This window comes from Chlorocebus sabaeus, chromosome 8, assembly GCF_047675955.1.
Source record: "Chlorocebus sabaeus isolate Y175 chromosome 8, mChlSab1.0.hap1, whole genome shotgun sequence".
Lineage (NCBI taxonomy): Eukaryota > Metazoa > Chordata > Mammalia > Primates > Cercopithecidae > Chlorocebus > Chlorocebus sabaeus.
Genome location: NC_132911.1, coordinates 124,021,486 through 124,048,865, shown reverse-complemented (window position 1 = coordinate 124,048,865; position 27,380 = coordinate 124,021,486). Strand labels below are relative to the sequence as shown.

At 38.5% G+C, this 27,380-nt stretch overlaps 1 protein-coding gene across 3 annotated transcripts in view; it reads right to left on the bottom strand.

Moving 5' to 3' along the window:
• The window catches only part of COL14A1 (collagen type XIV alpha 1 chain), a 251,894-nt gene that overhangs the window by 43,941 nt on the left and 180,573 nt on the right, over positions 1–27,380 (bottom strand). For all 3 annotated transcript variants that reach the window (XM_008001445.3, XM_008001446.3, XM_008001447.3), the window contains exons 37-40: positions 20,901–20,954; positions 16,898–16,993; positions 15,338–15,391; positions 14,923–14,976 (exon numbers count right to left, since the gene is read on the bottom strand). In XM_008001445.3, coding sequence (XP_007999636.3) covers positions 14,923–14,976; positions 15,338–15,391; positions 16,898–16,993; positions 20,901–20,954 — 258 coding nt within the window. The remainder of the gene's footprint in view (positions 1–14,922; positions 14,977–15,337; positions 15,392–16,897; positions 16,994–20,900; positions 20,955–27,380) is intronic.

Here is a 27,380-nt window from a genome sequence, read left to right as displayed (position 1 = left end):
ATAAGGCTGAGGGAGAGGAAATGGTGTGCGAGTTAGGAGAGTGTGAGAGGTGGTGCCAAGGCAGGGTGATATGGTTTGGCTGTGTCCCCACCCAAATCTCATCTTAAATTGTAGCTCCAATAATTCCCACATGTCATGAGAGGGACATGGTGGGAGGTAATTGAATCATAGGGGTGAGTCTTTCCCATGATATTCTCATGATAGTGAACAAGTCTCACGAGATCTGATGGTTTTATAAATGGAGTTCGCCTGCACATGCTCTCTTGCCTGCTGTCATTTAAGACATCACTTTCCTCCTCCTTTGCCTTCTGCCATGATTGTGAGGTTTCCCCAGCCATGTGAAACTCTAAGTCAGTTAAACCTCTTTCCTTTATAAATTACCCAGTCTCGGGTATGTCTTTATTAGCAGCATGAGAAGAATAATACACCGGGGTAGGATGAGTGTGGAGGAGAAACACTGGTCAGTAAGGCCCTTCGCCACACTCTCAACCTCAGAATGCTAGCGAGTCAGAAACCAGATAAGGCAGAGGATGCATGGGCTCACCAATATTTGTGATTTTCCTTTCCTGCCTAGGCACATTGCTTAGCTGTTTTGCACTCTCTCTGCAATTACGCTGGAGCCACATGGCTGAGGTCTGGCCACTGAAAAGGGGCTAGTTTCAGGGGGCTAGTATGAGTTTTAGCTCATAAAAATTTCCAGTGGGTGATTCTGTGCTTTATTTTCTCACTCTGGAGCAAACTTAAAGCCCAAAGGTTGAAGGTAAGAGTGTTCCAAGATGAAAAGACCCTGAGTTCCTAAATGACTGTGTGGGGCAGAGACTCCCTATCCACCACTCCTCCACCCACCCTTGCTGACAGCTCTGGATTGTGAACAAGTAATCAACTTTCATTCTATTTCATTTTATTGCATTAAACCACTGAGATTTTAGGGTTGTTTATTATAATTGCTGTCCAATCCTGATGCATAAGTTAGTATTTTTATTTTTACTACTACTTATATTCTTTCACTTCAGCCAAAAATATTAGTGTTGATAAACCCTGATACAGATTACATTACACACACATACACAGGTCCTTAGACCTGCTAACTAAACAATAAAAATTAATGCTGATATCAGTTGAAATAAACTCTTTTATTTTATTTTTTTTAAGACAGTCTTACTCTGCCACCCAGGCTGGAGTGCAGTGGCACAATCATGACTCACCTTTGCCTTGACCTCCTGGGTGCAAGTGATTCACCCACCTCAGCCTCCCACGTGGCTGGGACTATAGCCATGTGCTACTATGCCACCCCTATGATTCAATTACCTCCCACTGCGTCCCTCTCATGACATGTGGGAATTATTGGAGCTACAATTTAAGATGAGATTTGGGTGGGGACACAGCCAAAACATACTAATTTTTGTATGTTTTGTAGAGATGGGGTTTTGTCACATTGCTCAGGCTGGTCTCAGACTCCTAGGCTCAAGTAATCTGCACGCCTTAACTCTCCAAAATGCTGGGATCAAAGGCATGAGCATTGCACCCAGTCAATAAATTATTTTAAATGGAGTTTAAATGTAGCATGTCCAGGAAGAAGGACAAACATCAATCAAAATATGTGATGGATGAACAGGACATTAGAACTCATCCATTTCAACTCCTTCATACTACAAGTGAGAAAACCTGGGGCCAAGAGGGAGTTGAAAGAAAACCTAACTAATTTTTTCAAATAAGTTTATAATAATATATTCTTATTTCTGAGATGAAGTTCTTAGAAAAATGGACCCTGGGCACATATTCACTAACTTAAGGAGACATTTTCAAAAAGTCATCTTTTACTTCCTGCTTTAAAACTCTTCCAGCACTGGATAGGGAGTGAACATGCACGCATGTGTGAGCCCACAGAGGACCTGTGGCCAACGCAATCGCCCAGCAACCAAAACTGCAGTGTTACTGCAGGAGTTCTCCCCGAGTCACTGCCAGGCTGTGTCCAGAGGGGAAACATTCCAAAAACAAGTGAGGGGAAACTTTTCCACAGAAGGAGGCAAGCTGCAGAAAAGAAACTGCAGAAAATTGCATTGTTCCAAGGAAGAACAGCAGGAAATAACACATTTATTCCCCTCTCCCAATCAGATGAGAAGGAGTTTAAAAAACAATCTGTCAGTGTTCTCATCTATGACACTGGAAGGGTACTCTTGTGAAGGGGTTTGAATTCACTTGATTTATGGACATGATGTGCATATCATCTGGAAGGATGAATGAAATGTTGCTCCTACATATGAGCTTAATTTGGTGAAAGGGCTAGTGCTTCAGTGTGATCAAACCAAAAGTGGAGGCTGTAGCTGGGTGTGGTGGCTCACTCCTGTAATCCCAGCATGTTGGGAGGTTGAGGCAAAAGAATCACTTGAGCCAGGAGTTCAAGACTAGCCTGGGCAACATAGAGACACCCCTATCTCTACAAAAAAAAAAAAAAAAAAAATTAAAATCAAAAAGAAAATAACTCCGTATGGTGGCTTGCGCCTGTAGTCCCAGCTACTCTGGAGGATTGCTTGAGCCCAGAAGGTTGAAACTTCAGTGAGCTGTGATCACACCACTACACTCCAGTCTGGGTGATAGAGTGAGACCCTTTCTCAAAAAATAAATAAATAAAGCAGAGACTGGATAAGACGTTTGTTTGCTTTAAGTTCTACCTAAAGAGTATCCTCAAAAGTTGGAATTTCTTCTTTCTCTCCTTCTTTTGAGGGCAGAAAATTATGTTTTATTCACTGCTACATTCCTAAAACTTTCTTAAAACATTGCTGACACAAAATAGGTACTGCACGTGACCAGCTGCAGTGGCTCATGCCTGTAATCCCAGCACTTTGGGAGACTGAGGTGGGCAGATGACCTGAGGTCAGGAGTTCGAGACCAGCCTGGCCAACATGGTGAAACCCTGTCTCTACTAAAAATACAAAACTTAGCCAGGTGTGGTGGCTCATGCCTGTAATCCCAGCTACTTGGGAGGCTGAGGCACGAGAATCACTTGGACCTGGGAGGTGGAGGTTGCAGTGAGCCAAGATTGCACCATTGCATTCCAGTGGGTGACAAAGCAAGACTCCATGTCAAAAAAAAAAAAAAAGTACTGCACTAATAAATACTTAATTTGAGTAAAATTGAGACTCCTCTACTTATCATGTTGAATAAGTAAGCGTGAATCACAAGTAGAATGTGTCTGGAAATGTATAGGGTGAGGGGAATGCTGGTGTCATTCTCCTTGCTCTTGAACCCTCTGCAAGCATGTCGAAAAGACATCAGGAGTCATCCTACTCTCAGAAGCTGAAATTTCATTTTAGTAAAAGCTTAGGGTTAGGATCCTAGAAGCAGACCCAGATCCTTGTGTATTTGACTTATTGCAGGAGTGTTCTTGGAAGAAACCCGTAAGGTAGTGAAGGAAGTTGGGTAGGGGCAGGGAAGAGGTTAGGTAGAGTAGTGAGTTATCTAAACTTCTGCCTGATCCCATGGGGAGCTCTGGAGTGTGAATTACACATCAGAGTTGACTCACAGTAAGAGTCTATGAACCAAATCAGTTAGTCATTGACTGAGGGCCAAGGTAACATTTCCAAGGGCAATTTTCTGGAGAAGGGGACAATTATGAGTTGTTATCAGTCAGCACCATAGCAGCTAGTGATGTAGTTCACCTGCCAGGTAAAAGGGATCCAATCAGGGCACCAACAGCATCAACTACAATGCATTTTATTCTGGCACTTTTTTTCATGAACAACTAAACACTTTTAGATACAATGGTTCAAGAACAAAGAACAAATTTGTTCAAGAATAAAGGTGGGTTTTGTTTTTGTTTCTGTTTTTTGAGATGGAGTCTCACTCACTCTGTTGCTCAGGCTGGAGTGCAGCGATACAATCTCAGCTCACGGCAATTTCCGCCTCCCAGGTTCAAGAAATTCTCCTGCCTCGGTCTCCTGAGTGGCTGGTATTACAGACATGCACCACCGCACCCAGCTAATTTTTGTATTTTTTTTGTAGAGACAGGATTTCACCATGTTGGTCAGGCGGGTCTTGAACTCCTGACCTTAAGTGATCCATCTGCCTTGGCCTCCCAAAGTGCTGGGATTACAGGCATGAACTACTGCACCCAACCAAGAACAAAAGTGTTTTTAACATTACTGTAAGTTATCTGTTTGCATTGTCTCAAATTAAATTTTTCTTATAAATTGTGATAACTAAAAGGATATTAGCCTTAACACCATTTCAAAAACACAAAGCCATTTTTCCTAAAATTTCTTCTTAACCCTAGAAAATTAAAGATCTTCACATTTTCCATCTCAAAATAGTTTTATTTTTAAACTCTTAAATGACACCAGTAAACCTACCTTTGAAAGAGTTTTCATTTGCAAGCCTTGCATTTGTCATATTATCCAGAAATATCTGTACAGGTAGCACATGCTAGGGATTCTGCTAGGCTCTAGGTAAACAATGATGAACAAGACAGCCCCTCTTCTAAGAGTTTACAGTTTTGAGGATAGTCAAACAATGAAAAGAAACCAACAATGTGTTATACTGAGAGACTATAGAGTTCCAATGAGAACATGTAGGAAGCGCACCTAACCCAGGCTTGGGGACAGAGACATTTTCACAGAAGAGGTGGAATTTAAGTCAAGTAATCAGAATGGTTGGGTCCATGGCATGAGTCTCCCTGTTCACACACCACTGCATGTTACAGCTCTCACTGGCAAGCCAGTCAACTCTTAAAAAGGCAGAGTTCAGGCCCTTCTTCTCACATCTTCATTTCAGGGTGAGCAGCAGTAGCAGAAGCTTTTTATATAAAAGCAATAAACTTGGTGAAAAGAAAAATTTTGTAAGGTATCTGCATTTTGTAGGGTAAATTAATGGGCAAATTCTAGCTTTGTCATTCAGCTTAACTATAATCAGAGCTCATTGAATGATCTTCAACTACTGACAGCTAAAAAAGTGCTTGCATGTCCCCAAACCTTTCTATATGTATAAATTTTCCATTTTACACCAGGGAGCTAATCTAAGAAGATGTGTGTTTAGGGATTAAGCATCCTCATATAAAACAGAACACTTGGCCAGGTGCGGTGGCTCATGCCTGTAATCCTAGCACTTTGGGAGGCCGAGGAGGGTGGATCACTGAGGGGTTCGGGACCAGCCTGACCAACATGGCGAAGCCCCATCTCTACTAAAAATACAAAAACTAGCCGGGCATGGTAGCTCACACCTGTAAGCCCAGATTCTCAAATGGCCGAGGCAGGAGAATCGCTTGAAGCCAGGAGGTGGAGGTTGCAGTGAGCCAAGATCACACCACTGCACTCCAGCCTGGGAGACAGAGTGAGACTCTGTCTCAAAAACAAACAAACAAACAGCAGAACATTTAATTAAGCAATGTACAGTGAATATTAGGAAATAGAAGGTTAAACAATAAGCATAATACGTGAATTCACTTAGGCTAACTTTTTTTTAAAATGCATGAAATCAGTCACCCACAGACAGGGATTTTTTAAAATAACATGAATAGCTCTAGGCATTTTTCCTTTTTAATATTCCTACCTCAAAATATTAATATGCACCCATAGTCCACATTAAAAATAATTCTTGCTATAAAAACTTGAAAGGATTTTTATAATTTGCTTTTAAAAACATTTACCAATGAGCAACTTATTAAGTTATGGTTGGCTATGATTTATCAGCAAAAGTATACCTAACCCACAATCTGCTTTCAAAATCACTAATATTTGAATAAACACTAAATTTAACTATGGCTGAAATTGGCAAAGCATATTTTTATATAGACATTTAATTAAACACTTCTCAATTTCCATTTTTGCAGTTTTCTTTTCCATACTATAGAACAAATATATGTGCTTTTTTTCAAGTTTCTAAACATTTTTCGGTAGGCTCTTTAAAAGTTTGTAGTTTGTAGGTACTATGCCCATGGTCTCTCAAAAACTGACCTGTCCATAAATACTGTTGCAATTGAAAATCAAGTCAGAAGGGAGAATACTTGTTTCTGTAGCCAGCAGAAATACTGCTTAGAACTAGCGACTCAATTATAATATTCTTCATTCATTCATTCTTTGAAGCAGACAATGGTAGGTCATGATACTAACCTTAAGATTCTGGCCAATCATTAAGGTCATTCAACTGACGCTATACCCTCGGGTAGAGTGGGGTCTGTAAGCAGCTGGCAACAGATGAATTTGTTGAAAGGGGCCAGGCTCAAGCAGTCAGGGTTAGAGAAATGCTTCTTGAAGAAACCCCTGTTGCACCATTTCAACCCTGTGGCATGCTCTGGACTTCTGTAAGCAGACTAGTGTGGCAGCTAGCCATAAGAAATAAGGCTGCTACTTGCAGCAAAGGATTAAGACCAACCACCAGATTAAGAGGCCAAGCAACTAGAAGCCACACACCCTGCAAACACTGTCCCAGGCTAGAGATCCAGGATCAATCCTTGTGTTGGGTCACATGGGGAAATTTTCAGTAACACAAACTTGCACACACACACACTAAAAATGTATATGTATATATGCACAGATAAACATATACATCTATTTATATGTTATATATACACATATACTATTTTTATTTCATTTATTTATTCATTTATTTTTAAATTTTTTTTTAGGTTCAGGGGTACATGTGCTGGTTTGTTATACAGGTAAATTGCATATCACAGGGGTCTGTTGTATAGATTATTTTGCTACCCTGGTTTGTTATACAGGTAAATTGCATATCACAGGGGTCTGTTGTATAGATTATTTTGCTACCCAGGTAATAAGCATAGTACCTAATATGTAGTTTTTTGATCCTTCTCCTCTCTCCCTCTACCCTCAAGTAGGTCCCAGTGTCCATTGTTCCCTTCTTTGTGTCCACATGTACTCAATGTTTAGCTCCCACTTATAAGTGAGACTATGTGGTATTTGGTTTTCTATTCCTGTGTTAGTTTACCCAGGATAATGGCCTCTGGATCCATCCATGTTGCTTAAAAGGAACTATCTCATTCTTATAGCCAAGGCAATCCTAAGCAAAAAGAACAAAGCTGGAGGCGTCACACTTCATGACTTCAAACTGTACTACAGAGGTACGGTAACCAAAAGAACATGATACTGGTACAAGAGCAGACACATAGACCAATGGAGCAGAAGAGAGAACCCAGAAATAAGACCACACACCAATAACTATCTGATCTTTGAGAAACCTGACAAAAACAAGCAATGGGGAAATGACTCCATTTTCAATAAATGGTGCTGGGATAACTGGCCAACTATATGAAGAAGATTGAAACTGGACCCTTTCCTTATACCATATTATACAAATATTAACTCAAGATGGATTAAAAACTTAAATGTAAAACCCAAAACTATAAAAACTCTGGAAGACAACCTAGGCAATACCATTCAGGACATAAGCATGGGCAAAGATTTCATGACAAAGCTGCCAAAAACAACTGCAACAAAAGCAAAAATTGACAAACGGGCTCTAATTATACTAAAGAGCTTCTGTACAGCAAAAGAAACTATCAACAGAATAAAAAGACAACTTACAGAATGGGAGAAAAATTTTGCAAACTATGCATCTGACAAAGACCTAATATCCAGCATCTCTAAGGGACTTAAACAAACTTACAAGGAAAAAAAAAAAAAACTCCATTAAAAAGTAGGCAAAGGATATGAACAGACATTTCTCAAAAGAAGACATACATGCAGCCAACAATCATATATAAAAAAAAGCTCAACATCACTAATCATTAAAGAAATGCAAATCAAAACCCCAATGAGATGTCATCTCACACCAGTCAGAATGCCTATTATTAAAAAGTTAAAAACAAAACAAAACAAAACAAAGACAGATGCTGGTGAAGTTGTGGAAGAAAAGGAATGCTTTTACACTATTGGTGGGAGTGTAAACTAGTTCAACCATTGTGGAAGGCAGTGTGGTGATTCCTTAAAGACCTAAAGACAGAATTACCATTCAATCTCGCAATCCCATTACTGGGCACATGCCCAAAGGAGTATAAACTGTTCTATTATAAAGACACATGCATGTGTAGGTTCACTGTGGCACTATTCACAATAGCAAAGACATGGAATCAACCTAAATCCCCATCAATGATAGACTGGATAAAGAAAATGTAGTATGTATACACCACAGAATACCATGCAGCCACAAAAAAGAATAAGAGCATGTCCTTTGCAAGGACATGGATGGAGCTGGAGGGCATTATTCGTAGCAAACTTATGCAGGAATAGAAAAACCAGATTCTGCATGTTCTCACTTATAAGTGGGAGCTAAATGATGAGAACACACAGACACATAAAAGGAAACAACCCATACTGGGACCTATCAGTGGGTGAAGGATGGCAGGTGGGAGAGAATCAGAAAAAATAATTGATGTATACTAGGTTTAACAGCTTAACACTTGGGTGATGAAATAATTTGTACAATCAACCCGCATGTCACATATTTACCTATGTAACAAACCTGCATATCTTGCACATGTACCACACATACTATTTTATTTTTATTTTAAGTTCCAGGGTGCATATGCAGGATGTGCAGGTTTGTTACATAGGTAAATGTGTGCCATGGTGGTTTGCTGCACCTATCAACCTGTCACCGAGGTATCAATCCTAGCATGCATTAGTTATTTTTCCTAATGCTCTCCTTCCCCGACCCCACCTCCCACCAGGCCCCAGTGTGTGTTGTTCTCCTCCCTGCGTCCATGTTATCTCATTGTTCAGTTCCCACTTATAAGTGAGAACATGTGGTCCACATATATGATTTTTAATATATACACATTCATTTATAATTTCATTGTGTATCTATATAAATATAAACATTGTACATTTTTAGTAACCTGCAGTGATGACTTCAGTGAATTAAAACAAAACAAAACAAAATACCAGCAATAGTCTATTAAAGAAATCACTTTGACATCGGTAGGTCTCACACAATATACTACCTAGTAATTCCAAAACCTAGCTGGTTATCAGAATCATTAAGCTTTTAAAAACTATACATTCCTAAGTCATGCCTAAGACCTTTTGATTCCAAATCTCTGAGACTGAAGTCCAGGAATCTGTATATTAAAACACAAAACAACAATCTGATGACTTAAGTTAGAAAACTGCTGGTTTATCAATATAAAATGCAAGTCCCGACGCTGAAGGACAGTGTTAGAACCAGGGTGCAAAGCAGATGTTACTATTTGTACCACACCTGTGTCCCAGATAAAGACAATTTCAGAAGTATCTTTTTTTTTTCCTTCTGAGACGGAGTCTTGTTCTGTCACCCAGGCTGAAGAGCAGTGGTGCGATCTCAGCTCACTGCAACCTCCACCTCCTGGGTTCAAGTAATTCTCCTACCTCAGCCTCCTGAGTAGCTGGGATTACAGGCGCGTGACACCATGCCCAGTTATTTTATTTATTTATTTATTTATTTGTATTTGTAGTAGGGACAGGGTATCACCATGTTGGCCAGGCTTGTCTTGAATGCCTGACCTTGTGATCCACCCGCCTCGGCCTCCCAAAGTGCTGGGATTGTAGGCGTGAGCCACCATGCCCAGTCCAGAAGTATCCTTAGAATCAGTAATAACAGGAAACTAATGTGTCCTAGTAGCTGTTCTCTTCTCAGATGTGCCCAGGTGTGCCACTCTCCAGGTAAAGGTGTAAAGTGATCAAGAAAGCATATTTTTATGGGTGTAGTATCAGTATGTACTTCTTCAAGAAAGTTACCCACACTGGGTTCCTATTGCCCCAAAATGCTGAGTGAGACATCTTCCATGTTGAAGTCTTGCTTATTAAATATCTCTTTTGAGAAAGATTTTCTCACAATAACAAAATCCTATGGTGATCTTTACGAATATAATTTTGTGGAAAGAAAGAGTGAAGTGTAGGAGCCAGGCAGATGGATTAAAATCCTAGCTCTAACACTTACTAGCCGTGTGCCATTGTTTCTTCAGTTTTCTGAGCTTTAGATTCTTTGTCTGTAAAATGGGGATAACAATGCCTAGCACTTGTAGTTATTCTGAGGACTGGAGAACATCATATTTGCAAAGCACCTGCACATACTCAATAATTAATGGTAGTAGTTGCTGCTATTTTTATTAAAATAATCTGCTTAGTCTCAATTGTATATACCATCATCACTGTGGCTGATTGTGCAAAGGCTTTCTTGGGATTTTATAAAACCCATCTAGACCCACAAAGAAGAAAATCAAATTATTCCCTCCACTAGTTTTGTGATGGTATTTACATATCCTCTTCAGAAGGAGGAAGATGTTCAAGGGAATAATTATCCTGAATCTTAGTATTTTACAAAATATTCCTTAGATAAATATTTCATCACTGCTTACTATTTATGATAAAAATTAAATCCAGACAGTTGACTCAAGTTCAGTTTCTCAAGTGCATGTCAAGTCTAACTCACTTTTGAAGAAATGGAATATTCATCACAAATATGTCCTTTGTAGACATAAAACCTGCACAATCTAGAAGCATGCTTCCGGTGTCCTTGTCACTTGAAATCCAAGAAAAAAAAATTTAACTTGCTTTTAAAAAAAGAATTTTTGTATTTCTTTAGTCTTCTAGGGCATCTTGAAATGTCAAGTACAAGCCTTATAAAATATTATAAATGTCCAGACTTAAGTTTACCTTGAAAATAGTGAATACTAATATTAGCTAAAATCACATTTTTATAGAGAAATGCTTTATATGAATTAATCTCCATGACAATTCTCTGCAGTCAAATATTATTTTTTCCACTTTACCACTGAGGAAAGTGAGGCTTGGAAACATGAAGTAATCCATGTCTTGCCTGTTCTTCCTAATTTTCCTGGGGACCACCCTGATGTCTAGGGTGGGGACTGAGAAATCCACCCTATATTAGAGGAGCTCAAAGATCACAGGATAGGTCCTGAGGTCACAGATACCAAGAAAAGAAGAGGAAGGAGATGAGAGCAGTGACAAGATTTACAGTGCAATGAAAGATGAGACGAAAACGCTTTCTTCTGGAATGACCTGGAATGAAAACTGAATGCCTCAATGCACTTGGCTATGAAATATGAACTTGCACTATTGCTTTTCAAAGTGGTGTGGTCCTGTACTCTACTGGCTGCCTAGCAAGAGGCTGCAACTTGTTCAAAGAAGAAGTCCAGTTTTTACCGGACTTGCTTATGGACTCAGGCCCAGAGTTGAATAAGAGCTACCTCTAAGAGTCAAAGATTCCCCTTGGGAAAAGCCAGAATAAGCTACAAACATTAGAAGAAAAGATGTTTCATCTTCTCCTTTTTATTATTTGTGAAGATCTCTCTCCTTCTAGGTTAAATTCAGGGGTACTATTGGTTTCAGCTCCAGGAAAGGGATGCTAACCTTTCCCTAAGCTTTCAGTCAAGGCGATGGTACCTGGTTTGTGCTTTAAGTTTGTGCCTGTCACTAAGAGAAGACAAAGATTTGGCCAGGTGTTGTGGCTAGCGCTTGTAATCCCAGCACTTTGGGAGGCTGAGGCAGGAGAATCGCTTGAAGCCAGGTGTTTGAGACCACCCTGGGCAACATAACAAGACCCCAATCTCTACAAAAACAAAAAAATTAGCCAGACATGGTGGTGCAAACCTGCAGTACCAGCTACTTGGTAGGCTGAGGTGGGAGGATCACTTGAGCCCAGGAGTTTGAGGCTGCAGTGAGTCACGATTGTAACACTGCACTCCAGCCTGGGCCACAGAGCAAGACCTTATCTGTAAAAATTAAAATTAAAATAAGTAAATAAACAAGAGAAGGCAAAGATAGAAAAGAAAGAAAAATGAGCAGTAAGGAATAGCCCACCAAACCTACTGCACACCACACTCACGTACTCCTTACACTGTCCAAGGAGCTAAAAGCACCCATTGAACATCATTGAAAATGTTTGTTGCAGCTTCCTTCTCCTTTCCCTAGAGTAGGCTTTACTCACACAGGACTGGGGAAATAAAGGCACAGTAACATTAAGTGATTTCAGTGCTCAGAGTGGAGGGAAATAAAAAACTTTGCCTTCCTGAATTTCTGGACAGTGAAGCCTGACTGGGGAATTTTCTGGAAGTGTCTTCTCAGTCATTCCAGCAGTAAGTTTCATCATCCTGCGTTTGCTCTCTGTCTGTTCCAAGCCATGGTTGTTATTGTTGTTGTAATTTTTTTTTTCCCCGAATGCAGCTTTGCCTTTTAGAATGGCCTGAGGTGGAGCAGGAATAACTGCAAGGTGTTTGTGCTTACTCTATAAATAGTACCTCCTCTCCTACTGCCAAACCAGGGAGAGCTGGCCCTCCAATGCAGCATGTCTTCTGGGGTGCTTCGTGTCCAAGGTCTGTCTCCCACCATGAAAGCTGTCCTGGGCCTCCTACCTTACAATTCTGCCCAGTAATTATTAATACCTAACCGTGTTAGAACTTTACTATCCTTAAGCCCTCAGATCAGTTGACTGAACAGATCACAGCCACCTAAATAGCCATTTTTAATCCATCCTTCATTTCTTCTTTCCTTCTCTACTGTCTCTGAGAAGATCCTTTTGTTTTTCTGGCCCCAGGGAATAGCCATGCTCTTATCCCTTCCTTCCATCTCCTCTAGGTAAATAGTCTACAAACTGTCTCCCTCTGCCATTGAAGTTCTCTCTTCTTCTGGATTCTTCCCTGTAGGCAGTAATGAACAACTCTGTCCAGGCTGAGTGTAGTACACGGCATATTATATGTGCTCGATTAAGACATTGCTGATTGATAAAAAAAATATGTGGTCCTTCTCTCAAGCAAGGCAGCCATGTTACACAATTTCAGGGGCACCATTTTGTTTTATTCTGTGTGAATGGCATCCCCTCCTGTTGCACATTGAAATGATATTGCCTTCAAATATCTCTCCTAAAAGAATCATCACAGGATTCATATAATCTTTTCTTTAAACATGGCCCTATAAAGAATGAGTATCCTCAGAAATCTAGTTTGGAAAAGCAAGTCCACTTCCATCTAATACGTTTTCAAAGTAAGAATCAGACATACTCTAAAAGTTTGACTTCCAGATTGGAACAGAAAGTAAAATAAAATCCAAGTACAGATACCTTATCACTTTATTACAGCTCTAAGACTTTTAATCCTATAGAGGAACACACGTTTGGAGGGATAGCAAAATATTTATCAAAAGTCTGTGTTGGTATATTGGTGTTAAAAGAAAGAATTCCAAAACCAAATGATTCAAACACTAATCCAACATGTTTGATTTGTGAGTTCTTTGCCAAGATTGGACTTCATGCACAGATAAATCAAATAAACTCACCAAACTAAATCTTTAGAATTGCCATTTTCAGAACTTCAGGAATCACGAAGGAATCCAGGTGTGTAACCACACAGGATCTTAGCCTACGCCCTTTGCCAAAATATATAACTATTTCTAGACGTTCCTTCCACATGTACAACAAGAACGCTACATAAATCTAACTGTTACAGAATGCCTTCTTCAGATACATTCACCTAAACATGTTTCACGGACTAAGTAATTCCATTCGATGAACAGAGACTACACTGAGATTTTACACAAACGAAAGTTTGGTGTTAAAAAAAAGCGGGGTGGAAGTAGAAGGGTTGCATATCTACATTCTATAGAAAAAAAACAAGAACAATTTCACTATTCTTGAACAGTATAGCTACCCTGAGCTAAAAGCAAGCCTTGTTTGAGTAGAGAAGTGAGTGCTCAAGTCAAGTGTATGCTAACCTAGTAAGTTTGACCAAAAACACCAGTGAACGCCAGATGTGTTGTCCTTCATTGGCTTGGATCTAAGTGGTTGCCACTCTAATAATCCAGTCTTGAGGAAAACTGTGGAGCTGCTCACATGTCTAAATCGGTGACAGTTTAAGGAAGATCAGCCTCTGTGTCCCTTGCTGAAAATTTAATGACTTCTTATTGCCTTCATGTTAAAGTTCAAAATCCTTAGTTGGAAAAAAATAGATGATTTAAGTGAATTTATGCTTACCTCTCTAACTTCATCTCTTAACAATCGCCCCACACCTAAGTATGTGTGCACATGCATTCAACACACACACACAATTACTCTAATCTCCTGTCATAACTAAATGAAATACAATATTGGAAATGCCCTACCTTCCCTCACCTCTATCTCTTTGTATATGCTGTTCCCTCTGCTTGCAATAGTTTTGCTTTCCTTGTTCACCTGGCTGACTTCTATCTTTCAATCAAGACTCGGCCTAGATGGTACATCCTCTGAGAAGCCTTCTTCCAGCCTCCAAGTCTAGCTTGGTTATCCATTCTTTGTGTTTTCACAGGGCTCTGCTCCCATTATAGCATGTCATAAAAATTTCTTATTTACTTGTATTTCTTCCCAATAAACTGTAAACTCTTTGAGAACAAGAACCTCAAACCTGGTTCAGTAAAACCTTATTGACTAAACAAATACCATATGTTAATGTATCCCTTTCCTGAACATCTTTACACTTTATTGTACTGCTGTCCACTTGAACAGATGAAAAGAACCAATAATTGAACTATATTAAATAAATGGAGATTGCCATGTAAGCGATACTACAGAAAGCCATTCTATTTAAATTTCAATTCATATGGTTCTTTATTTCCTTTACATGTATGCCTCAAGGATTCGAAAGAACTGGAGAAACCTACTAAACCAATGCACACAATAAACTATATTCAGGTTATGGGAGCACTCGGAAAGGGATGTGCTAATTTGGGAAGGTTTGATGAAAGTTCCTAGGGTTTGACGAAGTAATGAACATAGAAGATGTCAGTGAAGGGAAATAGATGCAGGATAGGTGAAATATACATAAACAGGAGAAAACAAAAAGCAAAAACTGGCTTGACTCCCTTACATAGAAGCCAGTCAGCAATAAGAGTGACCTAGTGAAAAGTCTACTTTGCTAAAAACCAACCTTGGGCAAGACCTTACCCTCTGGCCTGGTGAGCCATCACGTCCTGGTGAACCAACGCCTCCTGGGATACCCTATGTAGAACAGGGACAAAAAACAGTCAGGTTCACAGGAATGAGTCATCTGCTCACCCAGCTTCCCTGAAATAGATGAAGGCCTCCAAACAAACCTAAGAGCATAATGGTGAACCCTTTGTAACCCACAATTCAGACTTAGAAGTTATTCATGGGCAAAGAACATTCCCTGTCAGAGCTCACCTGAGGAACATCAGTGTGACTCTCAAAAACGGCTTAGGGTAAGTGAATACAGGCAAACAGTCTTTAATACGGAAAACACTTACCAAGATCACAACTGACTTCAGAAGCTCCAGCTTTTTTTCCCCCCTTGGCAAAGGTGTAGACTGACAGCAATAGACTTAAAAAATAAAAATATTACCTGTGGACCTGGAAGGCCAGTATCTCCTTTCTCTCCTTTTTCTCCTGGCATTCCCTGAATATCCAAAAGTATACAGAGTTAAGTTCATATAGGGAAATTCTTAGCATTTTCTTTTCCCTCTCTCATTATTTAAATATTTTCCAAAGTAAATTGTGTTCACACTAACATCTAAACAGAATATATATATCCTTTTTTTTTTTTTTTTTTTTTTTTTTTTGAGATGGAGTCTTGCTCTTGTTGCCCAGACCAGAGTACAGTGACACGATCTTGGCTCGCTGCAACCTCTGCCTCCCGGGTCCAAGCTATTCTACTGCCTCAGCCTCCGAGTAGCTGGGATTACAGACGCCCGCCACCACATCCGGCTAATTTTTGTACTTTATTAGTAGAGATGGGGTTTCATCATGTTGGCCAGGCTGGTCTCAAGTTCCTGATTTCAAGTGATCCGCCTGCCTTGGCCTCCCAAAGTTCTAGGATTATAGGCATGAGCCACTGCACCCAGCCAACAGAATATATTTCACTTTCCACATATGTTATACCATTTATGTAAACATTCGTATGGAGCTGAACATTTATATACCAGGATAGTTTTAACATAGAATATACAGTCTAATATGGCGAGGCCAATACTGTAAATACATGGAGGGCAGACTTGAACATTTCAGTATTATTTACAGTTTGGATTTTACAATCTCATATCTATGTAGATTTGTTTTGTTTTGCTTTGGCTAGAAGATACTCAAATGGAATATAAGAAGGGAAAAGCAAACACAGAATCTGGCATGTAGTAAGACCTCAACCAATGTTTATTATTAGTAGTAATTACACAAATTGGCACATTAATGCTTTCTAAAATGTAAAAATAACACTGTAGGAGAAACTTCTCAGCTAGGCAGACACAATCATATGTGCAGAAAGATTGCCAAAAATTGTGCTTAAAAGGATCTGGTTGCTTCCAACATGAATTAAAGAGATTGGTTTTATTCTTAACTGTAGACCCCTATAGGAAGATTAATGAAGATTAGTGAATGGAATTAACTTTTTTTCAATGGTACAAAATGACTTTCCAAAGAAATGCAGCTATATAAAGTACACTGTCTAAAATTCTAAAACTCTCACTCTCCATAAACTGCACTTCGATGTCATCTGAGATAAGGATTGTGAATAAATGGCTTTTATTATTTTATATCAGCAGTTACTACACATAATGAAAAAACTTAAATTTGTATAACATTTGTTACTTTCTGGATGTTATCACATCCATTAAGAATTTAGTTAAAAGAGAAAAAGAGCTATACATGCTAAGCTTTGTTCTTTCTCTATAGACACAATGCTTGTGGATGGACCTACCTCCAATAGTATGCATGTACTTATTTGTTAAAAGACCTTCATCATTGAACAAAAAATGGCTAAGGGCACAATTAGTGAAATGACACTCCATCATTGTTTTCAAAGGGACTGATATTCATTATTAAGACACACAGAAGACAAAAGTTCATTCTTTGTAACCGCATGGAAAAGAGACAACAATAAAATCCATCTGAATGTTTGAACACAACTCACGGGCATTCCTTGAATGGACAGACCACTTGGTCCTTGGGGTCCAGGTGGACCCTGAGGTCCTGGCAGACCAACTTCACCCCGAGGGCCATCTGGTCCCTGGAAGGCAACAGAGAAGTATCATCCTAAAAGTAAGTTAGACTCTCTGACATCTAAAAAATATTTCTGCTTAGGACAATTATAATTTGTTTTCTTAGATAGTTTTTCCCAAGGTAGGAAATACTCAGGATAACAAGACATCAAGCTTCAAATGATTTACCTTCCAGACAAAATGTCATCAGTAAACCATAAAAGTAAACACACAGGGATTGCTGCAACTTTATGATTATCATTACTACTTTTGCTTCTGTAAATAAGAGTGCTATGCCAATTATGTAAGTAATGAGACCCCCCACACTCCATAACAAATTTATAAGTGCTTCAAGACCACCCTCCTAGTCTGGGAAGGTTCACACCATCCAGATTAACTACATTCTCTCTGTCTTCACTACTGTCAACCACCTACCTCAGGGGGACTCCTCTGCATTTATTGAGAACTTTGCACCTAGCCTCTGCTTTCTTTCTTACTTTGATGCTGCCATCACACTATAACTGCTTCAATGTCCACTGAATGACCTTCCCTAGGCTTAGTATTATTTTACTTCCTTTTTTATTTTTTGTTTTTGAGATAGAGTCTCATTCTGCTGCCCAGGCTGGAGCGCAGTGGCACGATCTCAGCTCACCACAACCTCCTGCTCCTAGGTTCAAGTGATTCTCCTGCCTCAGCCACCCGAGTAGCTAGGATTACAGGCGTGTACCACCACACCCGGCTAATTTTTGTATTTTTAGTAGAGATGGGGTTTCACCATGTTGGCCAGGCTGATCTTGAACTCCTGACTTCAGGTGATCTGCCCAATTTGGCCTCCGAAAGTGCTGGGACTACAGGCGTGAGCCATGCCCAGTCTATTTTACTTCCTTTCTTTTCAGGATCAGACATCCCCTTTACCCTTACTTCTGTCACCCTTACTTCTGTAGCTTGGACCTTGTTGCGGTTTAACTAAAACTAAACCACGTAGGAAATCTTAGACCCAGAAAAACCTACCTATTCTCAACCTCTTCTGTCTCATTTTGTGACTTCAACTAAAGCTATTCTTTTATTAAATTGGATCTCCAACATCTGGGTATCATCTTAGATGTGAGATTGGTGAACTCATTACTTGGGACAAAGAATACAAGAAAAAAAAAGCCTTTGTGGGGGTAAAGTGTGGGTAGATAATGAGTGCAGACTAAGACTTGTTAAGATTTAGGTGCATGGGATATACCTCATGGAAATGTCCAGCAGGCCAAGGAGTAAGGCAAGGTCTGTGCTGGCATGGATTTTGGAGTAGTTGAAAATATATTTATAGGTGAGGTTATTAAAGAGAATGTATAGAGCGAGTGAAACAGAATGTGGATAAAAATGAGATGATAATCAGGTAGAAGGGAAAGGAAGAGAAACCTGGGGAAGAATCTGAAATGAAAAAGCCTGAGAATTAGGAAGAGGCTGAGGATGGAGTGGTACTGTGGTACAGAAACGGCCAAAGGAGGAGAAATTTTCAAACAAAGAAGTGTTTGATTGTGTTAAATTTTTTTAAGCAAGTAATTGGGAACTTTTATGAGAGAATTTTCATAGGACTCCCAGAGGAAGAGGAAGCATATATGGGTTCAGAATTCTTTGGGAGGTGAGCATGGGAAAGCACTGAATGATAACTATTCTTACAAGGAGCATGGCATAAGAAGAAGGAAGAGGGAGGGAGTGGGATTTTTAAAAATACAATGGAGGCGGCAAGGAGGCAACTTTTATGTATTACTTAGTATTTATAATGGTTTAATAATATATCATTTTAACATATAATAGTTTAATAATATATTATTTATTTATTTATTTTTTAGATGGAGTCTTGCTCTGTCTTGCCCAGGCTGGAGTGCAGTGGCGCGATCTCTGCTCACTGCAGCCTCCGCCTCCCAGGTTCAAGCAATTCTCCTGTCTCAGTCTCCCGAGTAGCTGGGACTACAGGTGCCCGCCACCACACCCAGCTAATTTTGTATTTTTAGTAGAGACAGGGTTTCACCATGTTGGCCAGGCTGGTCTTGAACTGCTGACCTCAGGTGATCCACCTGCCTCGGCCTCTCAAAGTGCTGAGATTACAGGTATGAGTCACTGCGCCTGGCTGAGTTTAATAATATATTATCAAGAAATTGCAAATAGAGTAGAAGGGCAAAAAGTAGGGGGTCCCATTTTATCCTGTAAAATATGAGGCAAAAATGATGAGGGGAGACCAACAAGAAGGTTGCTTTGTCCTTCCAAATTCTTATTCTGTATTTGCTGCAACAAAATAAAAAATAATACATATTGAGGCCTTCCGTATGGAAGGTATCTATTCCCACACTGTCCACATTGGTGGACATGTCAACATTCGTTGTCCAATAAGACTTTTTTCAAAAACTACTACATACTTGGATCTATGATTCATCAAAATCATCATACAGAAATAACTGTATCAGTAGCAGTCCCATGGGAATGGATAATTGGAGGAAATGGGTAGGTCTTGGGATCACCAAACATCTACAAACTCATTCATCTTCATGATTAGAACAATCATCCAGTGATCATGTTAGAAAACACCGGGGTCATGCTGATAGAGGCATTGGGAGGAGAGAACTAGAATCTATAGGAGCAAAGGGACATTGCCTTTGGGTGAAACTGAGGAAGATCCAGTGCACCCTTGCTTAAGAGGAGGCCTCCAACTGCTGCCCTTCTTACAGCACCATAAAAGATGGAGCCAAGTAAGATACATCAAGTCTGTCCCAGCAAACAAAATAAACAAAAAAGGAGACATCTTACGGTCTGAATTTTGAATTGGGTAATACCTGATTATCTTCAGCCTTCTTTCATTTACTTCTTTTTTATCCCAATATTTTCTTCTACCTTGCTTCATCTGTTTCCAATTTTATGGTAAAAAGCCTTGCAATGTTCTCCTCCCCATGAATAAACGCTATGTAAATTTAATAAGAAACCATATTGAGCAGTAAGTCAAGCAAGATGGATGGAGAAGAGAACACGTGGAGCAACATGGTGAAAATGAAATGGGAGTCAAGTTATAAAGGACCTTCAATGCCTCAGCAAAGAGGGTGAATGGTATTCTGAAGGCAACAGCATGTAACTGCAGGTTTTTGAAGAGTATGATGTGATCCAGCATAGACTTTAAGGAAATTAATCTGGGGGCAGATGTGAAGAATCAATCGAAATGTTAAGCCACTTGGGACAGAAGACCAGTTAGAAGATTTGCCAAGAGCCGGAGAGAAGATGGGGAGGCCTGAAGTTCATTAGTGACTGGACTTCTGCCAGTCCTCAGGATGCCTTTGTGCAAAGTAGAAAAACGTGTTCCTTGACATGGTTTGGCATGGCTTGGTGTCTTGGCGGGTGCCTTTGTACAGTGTACAACCTGAACCACCATATTTGATGACCCTGGGCAGTAAGAATGAAAAACGGAGTTGTGTGTTTGATTATATATAGTGCAGTGGAGAAGGAGGAATTCAAAACCTGAGAAATTACCTGGAAAGGACGGATGCCAAGTTGTGGTTCTGCATGATTCCTCTAAAGCTATGCTTTTGTTGTAGGTAAAGGAAGAGAAGAATGTACAAATTCTGAGAGAACTACCTTGGAGACTAAACCACTCAGAACATTGACATTCTTATTTCTGACCCAGAAGCCTTTCTTTCCACTGAGTTATTAACTATGCTTTTGGATTAAAAAGCATAGTCTCTTAAAATAAGGAAGAAGAGTTAGGCACAACTTTCATAAAAATATAAGGAAGTTTAGATTGCAAGAGTGAACTAAGTCATATTTAATTCCAAAATTACGGCTATTTATGAGAGAGAGAGAGAGATGAGACAGAGAGAGAGACAGAGAGAGAGAGAGGGAGGAGACGGAGAGAGGGAGGAGACAGAGAGAGAGAGAGAGAGAGAGAGAGAACATGCACATTACCTTTGGACCTGGTTCACCTTGCTGGCCCTTTGGTCCTCGGAGTCCCGGACCACCCTAGCAAACAGATGTTAAATATTAGCTCAAAGACAAATCTCAAAACAGTGTATTTCATTCATTTTCCTTAATAGTATGAATTAACTCATTATTATTTCATGTAAAGGCCAACACACTGTGTAATAGTATACATTCATCATGATCCTTCACTGGAAATTTACCACCCAGCCCCAGCCCTTTCATGGTTTTGGAAAACTTTCTTTGCCAAATCTTTTTTAAATATTGAAAAATCATAAGATTTTATTTACTTAGTGATTATAGAAGACTACCATTACTAATGATCCAAAGAATACACAGTTAAAAAAATTATATATGTTATAAAACATATATAACATATAAATCATAACTTTGAGATGATCCAATTAAATTGTAAAAAGCACATGAAAGTAACAACAACCTAATTTTCTTTATTTATACAACAAAAGGACAATTAGTTTCATCTTTCTGAAAGTTGTCATTCATATCTCCCCTCAAAATTTTTGCCATATTAATGCCCTATCTAGAGATTATTTAATAGCAGTATTCTTTATATAGATATATATCTACAAACATAATATATGTATACATGTTATATATATATTCCCTGTATGTACATTCATATGTGTCTAAACACATGTGTATATTTACTGAATATCTTAATTGACTATTTCACTTATTTTAAAAGCAAATACAGCATTACAGTAAATGAAAAAAGTATCACTTGCTAAAACTGTAAGGTAATCTTAGAAATCAATACACTGTAAATAGTGCTACTAAATTTAGCTAGATTCTGTTTCTATTGAAGTCTGTGAGCCAAGAGTTTGCTCTTTGATAAAAAGGGAGATGAATAAGTGTTAGGAGGACCATGTGGGCACCAGACAGAATTTATCTTTCACCTGAGCAGAAGGATTGAAAAATCCTTGAAAATGGACTAACTTTCTCCCTGTGTGATTCCAATTTATTTCATGCTATGTCCAGGATTACTGAAAGGGATTCCGTACACCATTAGCAGAACACTGTATCGCTTAAGAAAACACTGGGTCAGGTGATCTTTAAAATTTCCTCGGTTTTTAAAAAAATCATTTACACGCACTCTTCCTTTTTATCAATTAGTTGCTCATCTTCCAGATTTTAAAAATACAATTATAAAATGTAATTTTATTCATGTGCATATGTATCGATAGAAAATACTGCCTATAGTATTACTGTATTTTTGCTGTGTATGTTTTAAATATGTGATGTCACGCTTTTCACATAGCTATGACTTCAACTTAATATGCTTTAGTGATTTTTTATTATAGCACACATAGATCTAATTCATTCTTAACTGTTGCATAGTTGTCTGAACCTTGGATATGTAAGCATTTGTTTAGCCATTCTTTTATTATTGGAAATTTAAGTCGTTTTATTCCCACAATTTTCAGCCATTTAAATAATGCTTCAGGCTGGGCGCGCTGGCTCATGCCTGTAATCCCAGCACTTTGGGAGGCCGAGGCCGGTGGATCACTTGAGGTTAGGAGTTCGAGACCAGCCTCGCCAACATGGTGAAACCCCATCTCTACCAAAAATACAAAAATTAGCCAAGCATGGTGGCACAGGTCTGTAATCCCAGCTATTTGGGAGGTTAAGGCAGGAGAATCGCTTAAACCCGGGAGGCAGAGGTTGCAGTGAGCCGAGATCATGCCACTGCACCCCAGCCAAAATGACAGAGTGAGACTCGGTCTCAAAAAATAAAAAATTAAAAAAAATTTAAAACATGTTTCAGTTGACATCCTTACGTATCCCTTAAGTAAAACTTACTATTTCTCAGAAGAAGATACCAAGAATAGAGTCATAAGTGAAAGTTGATAAATTTGCAGATACATTATCAGATTGCACTCTAAACTAACTGTGCCAGTTTATAGATCTGCCAACAGTTTAAGGGGGGCCCTGTTTCCTTAAATCTTAATCAACCCTGAATATTTCCAAACTTTACATTTTTATCAACCAGATTGCTAAAGAAAAACCTTATTCTTGTTCCAATTTTCATTTCCCTGAAAACTATTATGATTATGTATCTTTTCATAAGTTTATCTATTTGCATTTATTCTCACTGTGACCGTCTGTTTATACACCTCACTCAGTTTTCTATTGAGTTACATGTCTTTTTCTCTTTAATGAGTAGAAATTCTTCATAAGAAGTCATACATTGCTTGGTGATGGAAGTGCATTCTGAGAAATGTTTTGTTAGGCAAATTTGTCATTGTGTGAATATCATGGAGTGTACTTACACAAACTCAGATGTTATATATACTTTTATTTGTAGATATTTTCTACATGGAAAACTAAATGTCCCAGCACCATTACTGAATACCAATCATTTCTCTACTTGATCTGCAATGCCAATATCAAGTGCCATATACCAGATTTCTATACATGCTCCATTATAGTTTTTCCTCCAACATGTCAGACACTATGGCTGGCTCCCTAAGAGCCTTTTCTGACCCCCTTCTCCATTTCATGTCTACGATAAAGGCCAAAAAAGACAGATACTTGTTGTCTTGGCTTTTCTTTGCAACCAGGAATAGTTGTGTTAAGCAGTTTTGGCCAATTTGATCAAGAAGCAGCAAACCTAAGAAAAGCAACATAGGAAGCTAGAGCAAGCACAAGTCCCTGATGAAGTTGTCTAGCAGCCTCATTTGCCTTCTTCAGATCATCTGCCTCTAAACCTTTTATTGAGCAAACAATAAATGTCCTATTGTCCTCATAGTTTATGCTACTGTGTTAGCTAAATTTTCTGTTTCTCGCAGCCTAGTTTATCTCAGTTAATATACCCAGTCTGTCACAACTTTTTGTTTGTGCATCTTAAATGATTTGTTTTCAACTGAAGATTTTATTCAAATATATATTCAAATATATCTTCAACTGAAGATTTTATTCAAATAATAATAATCAAGACTGTTTATCTCACAGATATTCATGTCAGAGGCACCACGTCCAAAAGCCAGGGATCATTTTATACTTCTAACTTAATTTCCACCTCATCCTTAACTCTTGTCACTGGGCATGGGACAAGAATTCAACAAATACTTGTGGATGAAAACAACCATCTTTTCAATAAGAGAGGGTTAGCCTTTGCAAAGAGAATATGATTCTTCTATTCAGGCCTTCCTACAGATCCTTTGGTTTTATTGATACATCATACTACTGTGAAATTCATGAATGAGAAAACAATCAAAGTATGTCCAATCATCAAACAGAATTTATTACATATTGCTCAAGATACTATTTCTTAATTAGTTTATTATTATGCTTTATTTAGAATACAAAATTTCTTTATTTGAAATTTTTGAAATACAAAATTTCAATTGCTTTTTTCTTATTTTACATCTTTTTTCCCCCTCCAAATCAAAGCTCAACCCTTCCTTTCACATCTCTGTTCCTTCTCCTCATTAGAAAGTTTGATGTTTAGGTCACAAATAAATATTTTATGACTTGTTCCAGCATATTACAGATGAAAAAACTTGAAAACCCTCCCGCTATAAACATGCATTAATGCTGGCTAAAACACTATTGTAATTAAGAACTCTATTCTTAAGAACCAAGAAGAAAAAAATAAAAATAAAAAAACTATAGTACACACGTGAACTGAAAGTGCCCTCAGGAAGGATAGGAAAGGTGGCTGAGACTTGCTGGAGAGTTTATGTTTTAGAGCTCATACAGGCAATAATAATAATCAAGACATCTAATTTGTGATGTTAAAAACAGTATTAAAACACTGGGTAGTAAGAGCATGTAAATTATTAAGAAGACGATCTAAGATGAAAGAATTCCAACTCATCACACTGGCAAAGAAGTATAGAAATACTGATTATTTCGAACTTTGTTAAGCTAAGTATATCTGGTAAAAACTTCTGGGTCAGCTATTAATAGAAAAGCCAGGGCTAATATCCAGAACCTATAACGAACTCAATCAAATTTATAAGAGAAAAACAAACAACCCCATCAAAAAGTGGGCAAAGGATATGAATAGATACTTTTCAAAAGAAGACATGCATACAGCCAACAGACACATGAAAAAATGCTCATCATCACTCGCCATCAGAGAAATGCAAATCAAAACCACAATGAGATACCATCTCACACCAGTTAGAATGGCAATCATTAAAATGTCAGGAAACAACAGGTGCTGGAGAGGATGTGGAGAAATAGGAACACTTTCACACTATTGGTGGGACTGTAAACTAGTTCAACCATTGTGGAAGACAGTGTGGCAATTCCTCAAGAATCTAGAACTAGAAATACCATTTGACCCAGCCATCTCATTACTGGGGATATACCCAAAGGATTATAAGTCATGCTGCTATAAAGACACATGCACACGTATGTTTACTGCGGCACTATTCACAATAGCAAAGACTTGGAATCAACCCAAATGTCCATCAGTGACAGACTGGATTAAGACAATGTGGCACATATACACCATGGAATACTATGCAGCCATGAAAAAGGATGAGTTTGTGTCCTTTGTAGGGACATGGATACAGCTGGAAACCATCATTCCCAGCAAACTATCGCAACACAGAAAACCAAATACCACGTGTTCTCACTCATAGGTGGGAACTGAATAATGAGATCACTTGGATACAGGAAGGGGAGCATCAGACAGTGGGTCCTATTGTGGGGAGGGGGTGGGGGGAAGGATAATATTAGGAGATATACCTAACGTAAATGATGAGTTAATGAGTGCAGCACACCAACATGGCACATGTATATATATATGTAACAAACCTGCACGTTGTTCACATGTACCCTAGAACTTAAAGTATAATTTAAAAAAAAAAAGAAAAGAAAAGAAAAAAAAGAAAGTAACAACAAAAAGATAACCAAAACAAATCTACTATTTCATAGAAAAAAATGCAAGAAAAAGAAAAGCCATAGAGTATACTTTCCAAGCTAGTGGAGGGGGAAAAAGAGAATGCAATAAAAGCAAAACTTAAAGACAAAAATAAATACAATCTCAAGCAAGAAATATATACGTGATACAAATAAAAAAGCAAAAATTGAGAAATCAAGAAAAACCAAGAAAGTAAAATTAAGGTTGTGGATGTAAATCAGAATAGGTCAGTTATCGCAACCAATAGAAATGGACTACACTACAAAAGAAAGATTGTAAAACCGAATTAAAAGCAAAATCTTGGCATATGCTATTTAAAGAGAAATATCTAAAATATAAATATAAAGACATCAAAATGTTGCAAATAAACAATGAAGAAAATATATATGTTACAAATTAATATTTGTTAAGATTTGCCCATATATTTGCTATTTCTTTGGTCATAATTTCTTCTGGTATTATTTTTCTTTACTTTAAATTATGTCTTATGCATATTCCTTAGAGAGAATATTGGTGGTAAATTAATAGTTTTCGTTCATCTGAAATATTTTTATTTCTGACATCTGAAGTGTTTTCAAAAGATAGTTTTCAGTGAGGCATGGTGGCTCACGCCTGCAATCCCAGCACTTTGGGAGGCCAAGGTGGGCAGATCACCTGAGGTCAGGAGTTCAAGACCAGCCTGACAAACATGGAGAAACCCCGTCTCTACTAAAAATACAAAAAATTAGCCTGGCATGGTGGCACATGCCTCTAATCCCAGTTACTCGGGAGGCTGAGGCAGGAGAATCACTTGAACCCTGGGAGGCAGAGGTTGCAGTGAGCCGAGATTGTGCCATTGCACTCCAGCCTGGGCAACAAGAGTGAAACTCTGTCACAAAAAAAAAAAAGATAGTTTTCACAGTTGTACAGAAATTGCTAATTGTCCTCATATTCATTTCCACTGCTTCTTTGTAATAATATAATCCCCTGAGTTTTAACTAAACACATAACCATCCATCTAGGGACTTGATTTCTTGTAATCCTATGTAAGTAGGTATGACCTTATGACTAAGTGCTGGCTAATGGAATATGAGAGAAAGAGTGCTGCATATACCCTGGGTGTTGTTCTTAAATGAAAACCAAATGCTGTCCTCAACCATTTTCTCCCTTTCCAACTGGCTGGAATGAGAACATGCAAGGTAGATAAATTAGAAAATTAATAAATTAGACAAAGAATCCAAAACACAAATATTGGAAGCATATTAATATTAGACAAATCAGACTTGAAGTAAAAAGCATTACTGAAGTTAAATGGTTTCATTTACAATGATTCACATAACAAGCCAATAGGAAGACAACAGTTGTAATTTTTTTAATATTTTAACATAATCTCAGGATACATAAAAAGTTAAAATTAAGCAGAATCAAGAAGTTCTTTGAAACTAATGAGAACAAAGGTACAACTTACCAGAATCTCTGGGACACAGCTAAGGCAGTGTTACGAGGAAAATTCATAGCACTAAACACCCACATCAAAAAGTTAGAAGGATCTCAAATTAACAACCTAATATCACAACTGAGAGAATGAAAGA